Source organism: Myxine glutinosa, chromosome 13, assembly GCF_964187855.1.
Source record: "Myxine glutinosa chromosome 13, kmMyxGlut1.1, whole genome shotgun sequence".
NCBI lineage: Eukaryota > Metazoa > Chordata > Myxini > Myxiniformes > Myxinidae > Myxine > Myxine glutinosa.
In genome coordinates, this window is record NC_136273.1 from 94579411 (window position 1) to 94598023 (window position 18613).

Consider the following 18613-nt stretch of genomic DNA (forward strand, 5'->3'; position numbering starts at 1 on the left):
AAGTTATTGTAGTAACAAAGATTTTCACTTAATGGTCACATTTCCATGGACCTTTGACCTTTTGAACCAAAAATTTAAGGAGTTTATCTTTGCATCATACTACATACCAGTACCAAGCTTGGTCAAAATCCCTTCAGCGGTTCACAAGTTACCATGGCAAGGGAAATCTGCTACGCACAGACGGAAGGACAATCCAGAAACATAATGCCTCTGGCCCCTTCGGCAGCAGAGGTAGAAAAATTTCAAAATCTCTGCGATGGTATGGTGTGAAAAATGCATAAAAATAGGAAATATGGTTTTGTAATATATTGAATAAAGAAAAAAACATGAAAGTATACCTTACAATCTTACATGTTAGGTGAGACAAACACAAGTAGCCAAGAGAGGACTTACGACCAACTATCCTTACAACCAAGTGGTGTGGCCTGCATAAAACAGGTTGTTCTACCAAAGTATGTATTAACACATCAACTTTAGTGATAACAAAATTACTGAACAGAAAAAAATAACATTTATTCCTTCTCACACAAAATTATACAATCACATTTCATGATTAACAATATCCACATTTCAATAAGAAGCACAATGAAAAATATGCATTGACAGTTAAAGTGGGTAATAATATGGGAAACTTGTTCACATTGGTGTGCACGTTTGCATCAATTCACTCCTTTTAGGTTTGCGTACAAATCTCTCTCATAGTGCACTTCTGAACCATATGTCCCATCATAAACGAACTTTGGTGAAACACAATCTATTTATTAAGTACATGGGTGTATTCGAATATGCAACACAACCTGACAGCAACTTGGTTCTTGAACTAAGGTTTTGCTCATGGATGGTGGTGTGGTTAATGGACAGCGGTTTGGTGCCTCGACCTCGATTTGGTTCCTCGGCCATGGTTTGGTGCCTGGGCCGCGGTTTGGTGACTCGGCTACGGTTTGAGGACTCGGCCGCGGTTTGGTGACTCGGCCACGGTTTGGTGACTCGGCCACGGTTTGGTGACTCGGCCACGGTTTGGTGACTCGGCCACGGTTTGGTGACTCGGCCACGGTTTGGTGACTCGGCCACGGTTTGGTGACTCGGCCACGGTTTGGTGACTCGGCCACGGTTTGGTGACTCGGCCACGGTTTGGTGACTCGGCCACGGTTTGGTGACTCGGCCACGGTTTGGTGACTCGGCCACGGTTTCGTGACTCGGCCACGGTTTGGCGACTCGACCGCAGCTTAACTGTCAAACAACGATTTGGTATTCTGACATGCAAGCAGAATGCATGTACAATATGTAGGTATCTGAATAGTAATTTGGTGGCTGAACATTAAATTATTGCCCGGATAGTGTGTAGGTGGTTGGATGGTCAACAATAATTCAGGAAAATCTATATGGTCAACAACAATTCAGCAAATATTTGGATGATTGTTTGGTACCTGAGCAATGTTCAGTGCCTGGATATTGGTTCAGCACCTGAAAGATGATCAAGTGCCTGGAGGGTTGTGAAGCCTCTGGACAATGGTTGAGCACCAGGAAGGTGGCTTTGCATTTTGAAAGTGACAATACACAGGTGCGATTGAGGTGGTTGACATATCCCTGCTCATGTATGAAACATAATTGCAAGAAATGTTGTTGACACACTTTTAGTGGATTTTGACAAAACTAATCAGGTATATACCATATATTCAAGCTTTTTGGTCAGTTCAAACTTTCTGACAAACTGTCCATAATCCAAGACATCTCCCCACCCTCGCGCTGGATCCATGCTGATGAAATCGTAAATGTTCATGGTAGATTCTGAGAAAAGGCGAAGAGCATCCATTTTAGGAAATGTTGTCAATGTGTAGGTACCTGATATATAATTTGAGAAATGTGGGTTTCAAAATAAAACCATTCAAACAGTGCATCGATATAAAATGTAAGCATGGAGTAGTAATTTGTCATCAAGATAAAAGATTATGAATTAAATATGAACTCCCTTCCAAAGAACGTCAATGCAGGAGACCATCAGGCCCACCGGGCCTGCGCTAGTATTGCCAACCCATGGTTGTTTGTCTGTACACTCTCCTTTCTGAATGCTGAACGTCAAGCAAAGAAGCAGCACATACAATTTTTAAAGTCTTTGGTACGACTTGGCCGAGGTCGCGTTAGAACCGCCGAGCTCCCAGACTCGGAGCGGACACTCTAACCATGACACCACCATGCCTGGGTATAACCATGTCAAACTGCATTTGAAAAATGTTTTTTTAAATGATAATTTCTTTCTCCAGGTTTGCTCCACATGTATGGAAGATTCAAAGAAATCCAATTATTTTTTCATGAAAAGAGAAAAAAACATGGATAAGTCCTGAGCCATGACCTTACAGAAGGATTAATAAACAAGAATGAACGCAATGTGGTCACAATCTGCACCAAAATCTGGTAACAATGTATAATCAGCAGAGTCCTCCAAGCCTGATGTCTTACGCCCACCAGAAAACCAAGATAGCGGCCATATTCTTTTGGCTGGGTGCCATGGCGGGTGGAGTCAAGCGCCAAATTTGGGCGGGGTCAAGCAGCTATCTGACCAATGGGTGCACATTTCAAAAATCGATCCCCAACAAGAACCACAGCAATAACAGCAACACAGAGCTCGTGTAGACCTGCGACGTGTCGCAGGTAAAATCAGCTGTTAAAAACCAATACAAAGATGATAGTTAAGAACCAAACAAAATGGTGAGAAGCAAAGGATGCAGCTTACCAGCAGTGTGTATGGATGGGTATGATGGAGGGATCTGTATCCAATCACCATCAGGAGTTTTCATATGTGAACGATCAGATGCAAAGTGAGCCAAGTACGCATCTGCTCGTACCACCCGAAACATCCTGCAGAGTCCAACACAGAGAAGAGACGTTTAACAATCTGCTTTATTATCAGTATTATTATAGATACCAGTGGGCACTCACAGCCAGAGGGCCGGAGTAACCTTCTCAAGAAACCATTAGTGGGCAATGTGATGCAGCACATTATTGGAAATGCACTTTATCATTTTTGTCATTTTTGAAATAAATTTTATTGATCACAACATATCTTACACCATATCATAATTTTGAGAAGGTTCCATTATATTATGAAGATGATAAAGAAAATTGATTTGTAATACCGACTACCACCAAAGATGTCGCTATTTCGGCCACGTATAAAGTGCCCTCCATAAGTATTGGAACGGTGAAGTCAAATTTGTTATTGCTATATACTCAAGAAATTTGGATTTGAGATCAAAATATGAATATGAGGCAATAGTACAGAAGGACAACTTTTATTTATTGGTATTTTTATGTATATATGTTTTACCATTGTCCAGCAATGACACGTTTTATGTTCAGTCCCCCCATTTTAGGTAAACAGAAGTATTGGAACAGGTTAACGTAAAGTAAATTAAAGTAGTACAATAGTTAGTATATGTTTGCATATCCCTTAGATGTAATAACTACATCAAGCCTGTGACCCATTGACATCATCAAACTCTTGGAATCTTCCTTTGACATGCTTTTTTAAGTCTTTACTGCAGCCATTTTCAGTTGTTGTTTGTTTTGGGGGTTCTGACTTTAGTCTCCTCTTCAGCAAGTGAAATGCTCCATTGGATTTAAACCAGGAGATTGACTTGTCCAGTCTACAACCTTCCACTTTTTCCTCCTGATGAACTCCTTGGTTGCAGTGACAGTGTGTTTGGGGTCATTGTCTTGCTGCATGGTGAAGTGCCGCCCAATAAGTATGGAGGCATTTTCTTGTGCATATGCATACAAAATGTTTCTGTAAACTTCCAAATTCATACTGCTGTTGCCATCATTAGTTACATCTATAATAAGAAAAGAGAGTGTGTGTTGCAACTTACTCTCTTTCACCCATCCTCTACCATCCCCCTCCTCACCTCCCCCTTCCATTCCATTCCCACACCCCTTCCCCATCCTTTCACCATATTCCAATCCCTTTCCACCCTTCCCCCTCCTGCTCTCCCTTTCCTCTCCCCCTACCCTTCCCATACTCTCCTCTCTCTCTAACTCCCCCTCCCCCTTTTCTTCATATTCCCATCAGCAAAGCGACTGCATTGCCCGGAAACGCCAGGAACCTTTGCCAGTCATCAATAAAGATGAGTGAGTCAGTTCCAGAGCCATCCATGCAAGCCGAAGCCATGACACTACCTCCACCATAGTTCACACATTAGGTGGTATGCTTCGGATCATATGCAGTTCCTTGCTTCCTCTACACATTCGCCTTTCCATCTCTTTGATAAAGGTTTAGACTTCGTCTCATCTGTTCATAAAACTTTGTTCCAGAACTCTACTGGCTCACCTCTGTACTTGGGAAATTCGAATCTGGCCTTTATATTTTTGGTGCTGATGATAGTTTTGCATATTGCGCTGTGGCGTTTGTAAATCTGCTGTCAAAGTATTCTGTGATGGGTAGATTGTGATACTTTCACCCGAGCACTCTGGAGGTTGTTGGGGATGTCACTGACAGTTGTTTTAGGGTTATTCTTTACAGCTCTGTTGATTTTTCTGTCATCAACTGCAGTTGTTTTCCTCGGCAGACCTGGCCGTTGTCTATTGTTAAGCACACTAGTGGTTTATCTATTTTTAAACATATTCCAAATTGTTGTATTTGCTATGCCCAATTGTTATGCTGTGGTTATAATTGAATTATTCTGTTCTTTCAGATTCCAAATTGCTTGCCTTTCTTTCATAGACACTTCTCTGATATTCATTTTGGATGAAGCCTGCTAATTCCAAAGTCAGACTCACAATGTGAAAGCAAAGGCTAAAATCAAGACTAGACATTCACAACTCTTTTGTGTGAACAATCAAGGCGACAATAAACACCTGCCAGTCATTTCTTCCAATATTTGTGCTTCCCTAAAATGGGGGGTGGGAGGGGGGGGGGCGAAGAGGAGGACTGAAAATAAAAAGTGCTATTGTTCTCAATGGTAAAACATATATACAAAGAAATACCAAGGAATACAAGGTGACCTTCTGTACTCTTGCCTCATCGTCATCTTTTGATCTCCAATCCCAATTTCTTGAGTACCGTATATAGCAATAACAAATTTGACATCACTGTTGTAATTCTTATGGAGGGCACTGTATATCAGGGCTCGCCATTCACCCAGGGCACCTAATTTTAGGACCGGGCACCCATATTTTATAAGGATTTTTGTATGCCAGATCAGGCACCCTGAACAGCACATAATGAATACCAATTTTGACCCCAAATGTCCAATCACCATGATCGGAATAACAAGGTTTTTAAAATCCAGTAATGTAAACATAATCACGGGCTCACATCGTTTCTGCATTTTGGTCTTGCGCAATTACCTGTTCAAGTTTATTTATTCAGAATCTCAAAATGAGCATTTGGGGTATTCCATGTACAACAGGGGTGAAAAATTAAGCATAGTCACAGAAGGAACCTGTAAATATTTAGTGGGCCATTGGTCTATGGCGAATTATTAAACTTAATTTAATCAATATAACAGTGGAATGAAACTTTTCTAAAAGTCCACTTTACAGGGAGATATTAAAAATACAATTATACCAATGAATACATGATAACACGTGATACCCATCCCCTCAACACCACTCCCAGTAAGAGTAAAGTGCCCCCAAAAAGGCAAGGCTACATGGATTGATATTATTCAGAGGAATGAGTCAGAAAATACTTGATTCAGCTTTTCACCTGTGAAAAGACCAAATGCGGGAATTCGGGCAGAAAATCGAGAGGTGAATGTTCCTGATGCAGTAGGAGGACAAGTTGAGTAGGGGGGGGGGGGGGGGAAGGTTGAGGGGAGTGTGCCCTTGTGTTCGGCCAGTACATCATCAAACTCGACTGGTGCCTCCACCAGTAACGTTACGGTTAAGGGGGTCGATTGTGGGACTTCCCATCCAAAGAAGCAAAATGATTATGAGAATAGATGGGAAATAAACTTCCAGCAGCCTTTTAGGACAAATTGAATACGACGCAGAGAATGATAAACTGTTAGACGACGCATGTTGAAGCTATCCAGCATGAGCGGATAGATTGGAGCCCTTCTTCACTGGGTCAATCAACTTGAGAAGAAGCAATGGACAAAGGCACAATAACTCCAAATATTAACGTGAGTGCACAAATGTAAAGTAACTTGTGATCAGTGTAAGGATTATCAACTTCAAACATAGTGATGATGAAATGTGGCAGACGGCCATTGCTGCTCACATATCACACATCATCTGGTGTATGGGACGTGACATGTGCTTCAATGCTCCATAAGTTAGCAGGTCTTAAACAATATACATGTATGTATGTATATATATATATATATATATATATATATATATATATATATATATATATATATATATATTGTTACGGACCGCGGATAAGATGTTGTGTTTGCCGAGCGGATGGCCCCGCGGCCGTACAGTTACCCCGACTAACCCGATTCCCGAACGTTGGCCGGATCGCGCCACAGATATTCAATAGGGAAAAGACTAAGGTGACACGGATGTGAAGAAGAAGCAGACAAAAAGGTTGGAAATACGAATATAATTTATTTGCTATTTACAGGCTCAAAATAACCAAGGAAGAAGGAAAGATAAGAAAATAATTTACAGAACATTTTAGACACAGTGCAACCTAGCTTATACAAACTTAATTAACCCAAGGACAGAACAAACAAAACAAACTCATGTACACAAGAAGGATGGAAAGGCAGGAGGTGGATGGCTGGAGGGAGAGGAAGGTCCAATGGTACTGCAGCACGATCGGCGCGTTTGACCGCCGCCGTTCCTTCGCGGCCCTGCTCCGGAACTGCCGTCAAGGCCCCACGCTGCTGTCGTTGCTGCTGTGGCTGCAGCTGCTCTGGGGACGTCGCGTGCTTTGCCAGGACTCGTCTGGTCCAACCACACCACTGAACAACGTGCTTGCTTCTTGCCCAACTCTCTTGCTTGGTCCAACTTTGGCGAGCAAGGCGACGAATAGCAGGCTTTGTGCTTCCCTGGACGATCTTCTTAATGTTCTCTCTGGATGATCTCTCTGGATGATCTCTCTGGATGATCTCTCTGGATGATCTCACGCAGTACCTTGCGCGCGCGCTTTTATAGCGCCTCCGGCGATCAAGCCGCCGGCCTTTAGGACACGCCCCTTGGTGTGCTCACCTCGGCCCTGGTTGGTCGCGCGACCCTCTGGCTCCGCCCTTGATGACAACGGGCGGGCACGCCCGTCTTCCCCGACCCGAGCACATGTCCAATGGTGGTTTTGGAGGGGATGTAATTGGCAATCGAGGCTTGGCAATGATGAAAGGGGAATGTGAAAGGAATCTACTCTATTTCACTTGGTGCAATGGAGTGTCATCTTAATGGGAGACAAGGCCTTACCCTAATACACATAATAAAGATATAACTATCAACCAGGGGGAAATCTATGATTGGCTGACGTGTATGCTTTATGGACTAATTATGGGACGCCCTTTGACCTTTACACAACACTGGAGGCAGGAGGGTCCAGAATCAAGCAATCTATCTATAATTCCAGTAATCTCTGTGTGTATGTATGTTTGTATGTTTGTCTGTGACCGCTGTTTCTCGACAACCACGGGTCCGATATACTTTAAACTTGCCAGGTATATTGCTGGGGACCCGAGGATGTGCCTTTTCAAGGTTTCATATTAATCGGACAAGTAGTTACCGAGCTATGTCCAAAAAACGATTCAACCAATCAGAGAGCAGCGAGTTATCACGTGTGCCGAACGTGGCGAACAGACTCTGCCTCGGACGGCACATTTGAGAGCGTATTCATTTATTTCACGTTGGCAAACTATGTTGCCGCTATGTTGGCGTTAAACTATGTTTTAAAACTAATTAAAACTAATTTGCGATTCTTTCGCTTTCCTGCGCGTTTGTGCATGCTATGGCGATTTCTTTACCAAACTCCGCAAGCCGTTCGCTTTGGACCAAACCATTTCATGTAAATAGAGGGGGGGGATTGTCACCGTACTCGCAAGCCGTTCGCTTTGGACCAAACCATTTCATGTAAATAGAGGGGGGGGATATAATTTTAGATATAGATATAGTACGGGCATGCCCTAGTATTAATAAAACACACAATAAAAAAAATACAATCCTCATATCCATAACACTGCACCCTCCTCCTCTTAGGCACGTCCCGGGCCTATAACTTCAACTTAGTGTGACACGTAGGTGTAGTTCCCTCTACTTTTAACCTGACTCTGAGTGCGACAGTTTTAAAACATAAATAAATATGTCCCGCTGCTCCATTGCACCCTACCTAACAGACTCACGCCCACAGCTAACCGAATTGCGGAATGGTCTTCAAACTATACACTGACGGTGGGGAGCATTATTTACAATGACTCTGCTTTTATTCACAAAACTAACCCAGGACCTGTGATTGTTCTTTCTGGGGGGTAGAGACATTCTGCTCTGCATCGACGCACCATGAAAGCACCCAAAACGCACCAACACACCCTCAAGCACCAATCGGTGCACAGTCATCATTGTTCATGAATAAAAATAAAAACAACAACCCCGAACCCTGCAGGTGGTCTCTTGCTCTTCGGCTCCCTCTGCTGGCTATTATTATTTTCCTGGTGTTGTCATCTTCCTTTGCTGGCGGCCTATTTGCACTATTAAAATGCACCCAACGTGTCCATTTTTTAATTTTTTTATTTATGGCCCACAGGGCCGACTAGTGTGGTTCACCTGTGGGGCATCGGTGCCCTGTGATCAAGGTCCGCCAGCAAGATTTCGGGCCTTCATGGCCGGTTCCAGCAGAGGGGCCATGCCCCAACCCATGGGGTCCATAAGTGGTGCTCGGCCACAGACATGTGGTCCATAATGTGGTGCATCGATGCAGACAGCTGGTTCTGGGAGTTCCGGGCGCACAATGGCGGACTCACGCATGCTCCCCTCGGCGCCCAGTGGCGCACAGGTCCTCATCTGGGAGACAAAAAGGGGGGACAGACAGATGAGCGAGGGATAAGGTCACAAGGGTACACATCAATAAGGCAATGCAAGGTGAAGTGCGTACGGAGAGCGAAGTGAGAAAGCTCGTCCCTACCGTACGTCACCCCCCCTGTCACCTACACCACCCTTGCCCTTACCCCATATGTACAAAATCTACACATTACAAATTCGTCGCTACTGTCACGTCTTCCCCATATTTCCCCTATACCAAATTCGTCTTCACTCCCTCTACTTCAAAATTTGCCATCACCCAATTCATCATCAATCCTCATAAGGAGGAAGAGATGGAACAACAAAGCACAATGTCACACCCACGTCATGATGCGTCTCACAATCCAAACATTTGCATCAATAAAAATAATAAAAACAACCTGGCATGGTGTGGAGGTATGTCATCTCAGGTGAGTGGATGCAGATGGTGCGAGGAGACTTCAATCCTAACTATCCTCTAAAAGACTTTAACACACTTTACACTACCCGGGGTCTTTCCCTGCCAAACCATTGGCAATCTTACTCTATGTGGTTTTAAAAACCAAATTCCCATTGACCAAACTGTGGTGCTTCTCAATTTGGGGTCTCACTCCCCCGATTCATCTCCCGGTGCCCTTGCACAATTTCCGGGCTGGGTCGTGTAGCTCTCCCAGCAGGTCTACCCACCTGCACACCTCCACAACTGAAGTTGCCACCCGAGCTTACCTAGCTCCTCACCCTAACCTATCTAATTGGGGAAGGCCCCTCCTGGCTCTGTCACCCCTCGGTGCCCTCTGGCACTGGGCTACCCGGGTCCGTCCTCCGGATCCTCGGGCCCCATCCACAACAACTCTACCGGCTCCTAGAGCCCACCTGCGGCCTCACCTGGCCGACATCCTCACAGTGGTGGAGTGCCCAAACCAACTACACACACTAACAGGCTACACGCCCAGCCATTTCCACAACACTAATGCACCCATCCAAATACCATTCTTTCACCCGCACCACAGATGCCAATATCCAACCACAATTTACCTGTACCCTCTACCTAACACTTACACTACCCGCCCCGGGTATTCGTGATGGGGGTCCATCCTTCCCCCATTCGCACCTTCACACCATCCACCACTCCATAGTTTCCACCATACTCAATCCACGACCATCCATTCCAATACTCCAGATATTCCACACTCCATGTATTCCACACGACCATTCTCCATACACCTGTTGTTGCACACCTGTGCAATCACACCTGGTGCCACCTGCACCCTCCTTCCTTCCTGGACCATTCGGTCAATACAACACTCATCACTATCACTCACTCATACACTGCTCCACACACCTGTTCAGTTGCACACCTGTGCAATCACACCTGTTCACCATACACACGGCATCATCTAATCTACTACTCCCCTCTGGAACTTGCGCTTCCCAGTCGTCCCTTTAAACTATTGCGCTCCCTCGTCGTTATCATCCACACTAATCTACCTGCGTCCCCACTACAGGTATCATTGTCCCTACCTCACCTTAACGTTACCTAATGTCAATCTATAGGTCCCTACACATTATCCAAACCCTCCCGGGCTAGTTTTCACTGCCATAAACCCCATAACCTAGTGCTCCTTTGCCCCCGCTGTGAGAGATGGCAGAGTTGCCATCCCATCACATCGGGTATCTCCCACTATAAATTTTGCTCGTCCAAATTCAACCAATCAAAAATTTGCCAATCACTACCCATCATCTGCCAATCATTACTGCCAATCCTTTGCCAATCATCAAATTTTGTTTTTCTAATTTCGGGGCCAAAACACTATCCTTATCATCATCATCACAGTCCGCTTTATCTGAGCCTCGGTGCGTCGTCACATCATTAAAACTCGGCTTCGCAAAGCCGAGCAATGAATTTGGGTGGTTTGGTCGCCTGCAGGTTGAATCCGTCCGACTTTCGGTTCAAGGGAGGTGGTTTGGTCGGGCCGAGATTCCACGCACCATCTCGACGCGGCACCTTGCGGTCCCGGGCCCGATGGCTCAATCTCCCCCTCGCCCTTGAACCGGACCGGTCGCCTCGCCCGACAAGGCCCAGACTCGACCGTGCGGGGCGGGGCCAAGCCCGAATCGGCAACGACGCTTCGAAGAGAAGCGACGCAGCATCGATCCGCGCCGGGCCTGGCATCCAACAAAGCACACCGCGCCCCGAGTGCTCGCATCGGCTATCCGTCACCCGAAACGCTAACCTGTCCAACGTCGATGCTTTACTCGCATGCCCACACGCACACGCGACCCTTTTGACACTCACAAAACCCGGCGTTCCAACGCCGTCCGTACATTCCGCCAACGCACTCCCTGTTACACACCACACCTCTCGCGCACACTCGCCGTTCGCACACTCCCTTAACACACCTCATGCACCGTCTTGCGCACTCTCCCTCGGTATGTACTCCATACCACTCACCATGGGCGTGCACTCTTGCATCCACCCACTAACGCGCTCAGATGGGCTCTCCCACACTCGCGCTACCACCAACTCAGGTGTGCTTCCTCGCACACGTTCCACCACCACCTTACTCTCCGTGTCACACTCACCCTTGCACGTACACTCCGTATTGCTCTCATTCCCTGTGTCACACTCCGTACACCCCGACGTGCATTCTCGCTCGCACTCGGTATCACTCTCGCGCTTCGTAACACGCTCACCCCTTGACGCACACTGTTTTTTCACACGCGTGTTATTTCCAATCACACCGGAACCTTCACCAACGCCTGGGTGCCATATTGACCCCAATCGCGCGACTATTCTCTTCGCGCCAAACCCCCTTTTACAAAATCTCCCAGCACCACATGCAGCCCGTCTCACCTTCGGGGTTCTTCTTCCTCCCTGCACCAACACCTGCAAATCTTTATAAGGATTAAGCACAGCATCGTGATGTGAGCACGGACTTTGAGCATAATCCATTTCTCCCGGGCTACCTCCGTCGTCTCTTCAATTTTAATTATACCCACTACTGCTTTTTCTTCATTCCCCTCGACGACCGCTGGCTTTAATAAAACCCCCTCTTCTACCTCAGCGGCCGCCGGCTGCTCCGTACCCCGTGTCGCGATTTCTACCCCCGTCATTGTACCCGCGCTTTCCTCCGCCTCGCTCAACCAGCGCTTCTCGACCCGCGTTACCTCCTCGTGCACCCCTGGGCCCTGCTCGCTCAACCCGCGGTCTCTGTCCCTCTCTGCTTCCCTTACCTCATATGCGACTCTGTCCCTCGCCATTTCCTCAGTTATTTCTTTAATTTGGTCCCCCAAGCGCTCACTGTTAGCCCTCGCTTCGTCCCTCATTGCCCCCATTTTGTCCATAAGGGCCCCCATTTGCAGCAAAAAAAGGTTCGAATCCACCGGCGGCGCTGCTACGGTCGCGGGCGCCGTAGCCATGTGCGAGGCGCCATTTTGCGCGCCCGTAACCTCGTGCGCGAGAACGCCACTTTGCGCGCCTGAAACCTCCTCAACCACCTCCTCATTGCCCTCCTCCACATACATTTCCCCCAGGTCCTGGGTCGATTCTACCCTGTCTATCTCTCCCACCGTCGCCTTGACCAGCCATGGCGCGATTTCAAAATTCGGGTTTTTCTTTAAAACAACACAAATTTTGGGAGCTCATAATTTTGAGCGCGTTAAGCGCGCTTCGGGTCCGACCCCGCTCCCGACACCAATTGTTACTGCCAATAGTACAATTGGTGTTCCAAAATTTGGGCTAAATAAATTTAGTCCCAGGTCCGAATCCGACACTCCTGACACCAATTGTTACGGACCGCGGATAAGATGTTGTGTTTGCCGAGCGGATGGCGGCGCGGCCGTACAGTTACCCCGACTAACCCGATTCCCGAACGTTGGCCGGATCGCGCCACAGATATTCAATAGGGAAAAGCCTAAGGCGACACGGATGTGAAGAAGAAGCAGACAAAAAGGTTGGAAATACGAATATAATTTATTTGCTATTTACAGGCTCAAAATAACCAAGGAAGAAGGAAAGATAAGAAAATAATTTACAGAAGATTTTAGACACAGTGCAACCTAGCTTATACAAACTTAATTAACCCAAGGACAGAACAAACAAAACAAACTCACGTACACAAGAAGGATGGAAAGGCAGGAGGTGGATGGCTGGAGGGAGAGGAAGGTCCAATGGTACTGCAGCACGATCGGCGCGTTTGACCGCCGCCGTTCCTTCGCGGCCCTGCTCCGGAACTGCCGTCAAGGCCCCACGCTGCTGTCGTTGCTGCTGTGGCTGCGGCTGCTCTGGGGACGTCGCGTGCTTTGCCAGGACTCGTCTGGTCCAACCACACCACTGAACAACGTGCTTGCTTCTTGCCCAACTCTCTTGCTTGGTCCAACTTTGGCGAGCAAGGCGACGAATAGCAGGCTTTGTGCTTCCCTGGGCGATCTTCTTAATGTTCTCTCTGGATGATCTCTCTGGATGATCTCACGCAGTACCTTGCGCGCGTGCTTTTATGGCGCCTCCGGCGATCAAGCCGCAGGCCTTTAGGACACGCCCCTCGGTGTGCTCACCTCGGCCCTGGTTGGTCGCGCGACCCTCTGGCTCCGCCCTTGATGACAACGGGTGGGCACGCCCGTCTTCCCCGACCCGAGCACATGTTCAATGGTGGCTTTGGAGGGGATGTAATTGGCAATCGAGGCTTGGCAATGATGAAAGGGGAATGTGAAAGGAATCTACTCTATTTCACTTGGTGCAATGGAGTGTCATCTTAATGGGAGACAAGGCCTTACCCTAATACACATAATAAAGATATAACTATCAACCAGGGGGAAATCTATGATTGGCTGACGTGTATGCTTTATGGACTAATTATGGGACGCCCTTTAGCCTTTACACAACACTGGAGGCAGGAGGGTCCAGAATCAAGCAATCTATCTATAATTCCATTAATCTCTGTGTGTATGTGTGTATGTGTGTATGTGTGTATGTGTGTATGTTTGTCTGTGACCGCTGTTTCTCGACAACTACCGGTCCGATATACTTGAAACTTGCCAGGTATATTGCTGGGGACCCGAGGATGTGCCTTTTCAAGGTTTGAAATTAATCGGACAAGTAGTTACCGAGCTATGGCGATTTCTTTACCAAACACCGCAAGCCGTTCGCTTTGGACCAAACCATTTCATGTAAATAGAGGGGGGGGGGGGGGGTTCTGTGGTCGTTGCGAATGGACCAAACCATTCATGTAAATAGAGGGGGGGGGGGGTTCTGTGGTCGTTACTGCCACGTGGTTTCAAAGTTTTTTTTTGTTGTTGTTGTTTGCACGCATGTTTTTTTGCACCCACGTACGGGCACGCCCTAGGATGTTTACACACACACACCCCTACACAAATTTTTTTTTTTTTTTTTTTTTGGCAAGGAACGGGCACCCACGTACGGGCACGTCCTAGCTTATATATAGTACGGGCATGCCCTAGTATTAATAAAACACACAATAAAAAAAATACAGTCCTCATATCCGCAACAATATATATAGTTGTATATATTATTACGGGGTCCCCCCCTCCCCCCCCCCCCCCTTACCTCTGGTCTCGGTGGACCTCCGAACCCCGAGAGGATTCCCGGCAGAAAGATGTGTTTATCCCTCACTGGAACCAGCAAACGAAACAGTCGAATCAAATGATGCAACCACACCCGGTTACAAACCAACCATAATATTTTATAAATCCCACACAGAGCCATACAGCAATGGGGCAATCACCCCTACTTTCAAATCTTAGGAGAAAATCCTTGTCAAGCCCCTTAACCCCACTCACGGCACCTCCCCCAATGTCTCTGCTACCCTCCAAGGCGAAGTCCCAATGTCTCTGTGCGCTCCCGCGATCGGGGAGTCGAGGCCTGGTGGTCAATTGAGGCGTGGACGAACGAGACGACCCCGAGGTCACGTGCTCAGCCCCCAGCAGCACAGCGGTGGCGAGGAACCTCCCAAAGGTGCGCTCCGACGTACACGTTGCCGTTCAACCCGCGAGCCTCTGTATAATTCTCACGTGTCCCTTTCTGGCACAGCCTTTCCCGGCAATCCACCAGGGAATAATGTCCAGCCGACACGACGAAAGCCGGTTCACGGCCGGGTGCTCGCGGGGCTCGCGGTGCTATGCACACACAACTCGTTTGCCAAGAAGGTAGGCCACCATGCGTTGAACAAAACCAAACACTTTATTCAATGCTCGCACGTAAGCACTGGGCAGGCTCGACTTTCGAGCCCGTGTATATGTCCCGAGGCCACGCCTTACCCTCGGGCGTGGCCGGTCGGCCGAAAGGTGGGGCATGTATTCCAGTTCAACCCTGCGCCTCATGACGCCTTTGCTCCGGGCGTGGCCCGAGCCGTGCTTCCACGCCCGGTCGCTCGCGTCACCCACTGGTGCGCGGAAATATTACCAGCTGGCATTGTGTCCGCCACACGCGCCCCCCAGAATTCCCGTGCACCTGAAGGGCGATGCGTGCAGGGCTGGGGGGTGGCGGGACGGCGGGTGCCTGGGGTCTGCCCGCCGGGGGGCGGCCTCGACGCGGAGGCAGAGCTGCTTGCGGGGGGTGGTCCAGGTCGAGGTGGGCCGGCTTGAGGCGGTCCAAGGAGGTACGATCTGGAGTACCGCCGATGTCCACGGTGAAGAGCTTGTCCCCGGTCTCCAGCACGCGAAAGGGCCCGTCGTACGGGGGCCGCAGCGGTGCCCGGTGGGCGTCGTGCTGGACAAAAACGTACTCCGCCGTGCGAAGCTCCGGGGCGACGTGTGAGGACGGGCAACCGTGGTGTGCCGTCGGCACCGGGGCGAACCTCCTGGAGGTCTCCCCGAAGGGTGGAGCGCTGTTGCGTCGCTAACCAAGGGGCCATGGAGTCGGGGATAAATTCGCCCGGTACCCGCAGCGGTTGTCCGAAAACCAGCTCCGCCGAGGACGCGCGCAGGTCGTCCTTGGGCGCCGTCCTGAGGCCCAGCAGGACCCAGGGGAGCCTGTCGGCCCAGCTGCCGTCGCGGAGGCTGGCCCAGAGTGCGGCCTTCATCGAGCGATGGAAGCGCTCGCACAGGCCGTCGGCCTGGGGGTGGTAGGCCGTGGTGCGGTGCAGCTTGACGCCGAGCCCTTGCGCCACCGCTCCCCAGAGCTCCGAGGTGAACGGGGGGTCGCGGTCGGACGAGATGTCCGAGGGGGCACCGAACCAGGCAACCCAAGTGGCGATGAAGGCTTGCGCGGTCAGCCGCAGCCGTCGCCGCCAATGGCACGGCCTCCGGCCACCGGGTGGTGCGGTCCACCATGGTGAGGAGGTGGGTGAAACCCCGCGAGGGGGGCAGAGGTCCCACCAAGTCGAAGTGGACATGGTCTAATCCGAACTTCGGGCACCGTAAACGGGGCCAACGGGGCCTGGTTGAGGCGGTGGACCTTCGCGCGCTGGCACGCAAGGCATGTTCTGGCCCAGTCGCGGACGTTCTTCCGGAGGCCATGCCAGACAAACTTTGCCGCGACAAGCTTCTGGGAGACCTTCGTGCCCGGGTGGGACAGGCCGTGGATGGCGTCAAAAACCGGGCGCTGCCAGCCAGCGGGCACGATGGGGCGAGGCCGGCCGAGGGAGACGTCGCACAAGAGGGCAGTGCCCGCGACGTCGAACGGTACCTCGGTGACGCGGAGGCCCGTGACGGCGGTCCGAAAGGCCTGGACGTCGGGGTCGGCATTCTGGTCCGCCGCCATCCGGGCATAGTCGATCCCGAGGTGGACCGCATGTGCGACAGACCGGGAAAGGCAATCCGCCACCGGGTTGTCCTTACCCGCGACGTCTCGGATGTCCGTCGTGTATACGGACACGGCAGAGAGGTGACGCTGCTGCCGGGCCGACCACGGTTCGGCGACCTTGGCCATCGTGAAAACAAGGGGCTTGTGATCGACGAAGGCCGTGAACGGGCGGCCCTCGAGAAGATGGCGGAAGTGTCGGACCGCCAGGTGGAGCCCGAGCAGCTCGCGGTCGAAGGTGCTGTACCGGCGTTCGTGCGGGCGGAGCTGCCGATTAAAAAACGCCAACGGCTGCCAAGCACCATTCACCCACTGCTCGTGCATCGCGCCCACCGCGTAGTCCGATGCGTCGGTGGTGAGGGCGATTGGTGCATCGGGCGCCGGGTGCGCCAGCATGGTGGCGTTGGCCAAGGCCAGCTTCGCGCCCGCAAACGCCACGTCCATGTGCTCCGTCCAGGCGATATCACCGTTGCCCGGCTTCCCCCAGAGGGCCTCGTGCAGGGGGCGCAGGAGCTGGGCGACGCGGGGCACGAAGCGGTGATAAAAATTCACCATGCCCAGGATTTCCTGGAGCCCCTTGATCGTGCGGGGGCGCGGGAAACTCCTGACCGCCTCCACCTTGGCCGGTAAAGGGATAGCCCCGTGCCTGGTGATGCGGTGCCCCAGGAAGTCGATGGCGGTGACGCCGAACCGGCACTTCGCAGGGTTGATTATCAGGCCATGCTGGCCCAGGCGTTCGAAGAGCGTGCAGAGATGGAGCAGGTGCTCCTCCCGGGATGCGCTCGCGACTAGGATGTCGTCCAGGTAGACGTAGACGAAGGACAAGTCACGCAAGACGCTTTCCATGAGCCACTGGAATGCCTGGGCCGCATTTTTCAACCCAAAAGGCATCCGCAAAACTCGAAGAGGCCGAAAGGTGTTATAACAGCCGTCTTCGGTACGTCTTCCGGTTTTACGGGGACCTGGTGGTAGCCCCGGGTGGTGGTAACCTTGGAACCTTGGAAAAAATGGTCGTTTTCGCCAACCGGGCGGAAAAGTCCTGAATGTGCGGGACCGGGTAGCAGTCGGGGGTGGTGGCGTCGTTGAGCCGGCGGTAGTCACCGCACGGCCGCCATCCAAACCCGGGCTTGGGCACAATGTGCAGAGGTGAGGCCCATGCGCTGTTGAAGCGCCGGACGATGCCCAACCGCTCCAGCGTGGCGAATTCCGCTTTCGCAATGGCGAGCTTCGTTGGCTCGAGGCGGCGCGCCCGGGCGTAGACCGGTGGTCCGATGGTGGGAATATGGTGTTCCACCCCGTGTTTAACGGCCACCGCTGAAAAGGTGGGCCGCGTGAGCGCCGGGAAACTGGCGAGGAGGCGGGTAAACTCATCCACTGCCGGAAGCGTACAGACCAACCTCTCCGGGACGGAACCGCTCAGCAAGCCGCTTGGTAAGCCGCTCGGTGAGCCGCTCAGCGAGCTGCTCAACGAGCCGCTCAGCAAACAAGCGAGCGAGCTGAAGGTTTCGGCCTGGACGAGGCGTCGGCGCTTAACGTCCACCAACAGCCCATGCGCACAAAGGAAGTCCGCACCAAGCAGGGCCATTGGCACGCTGGCGGTGACGAAAGACCATTGGAAGCGCTGTCCCCCGAACAGCAGCGAGAGACGACGCTTCCCGAATGTGCGGATGGGAGTTCCGTTGGTGGCGAGCAAGGCGGGGCCCCGGCCCGCGGCTTGCTTGTCGGATGCGGAGGCAGGGAGGACGCTTACCTGCGCTCCAGTGTCGCACAGAAATCGATGACCAGACGAGGTGTCTGAGATGAAAAGGAGGCTGCCGGAATGGCCGACGCTCATGGCCGCAAGTGAGCGCCGGCGTGCTCGTTTCCCGACCCATTGAAAGAGCACGGCGGGCGGCACGC

At 50.5% G+C, this 18613-nt stretch overlaps 1 protein-coding gene across 1 annotated transcript in view; it reads right to left on the minus strand.

Moving 5' to 3' along the window:
* Positions 1 to 291: 291 nt before the first annotated feature.
* The window catches only part of NTAQ1 (N-terminal glutamine amidase 1), a 43772-nt gene continuing 25450 nt past the window's right edge, over positions 292 to 18613 (minus strand). Inside the window, exons 5-6 of the mRNA XM_068134836.2 lie at positions 2732 to 2856; positions 292 to 1788 (exon numbers count right to left, since the gene is read on the minus strand). Of these exons, the coding sequence (XP_067990937.2) occupies positions 1658 to 1788; positions 2732 to 2856 (256 nt within the window). The 3' untranslated portion in view covers positions 292 to 1657. The remainder of the gene's footprint in view (positions 1789 to 2731; positions 2857 to 18613) is intronic.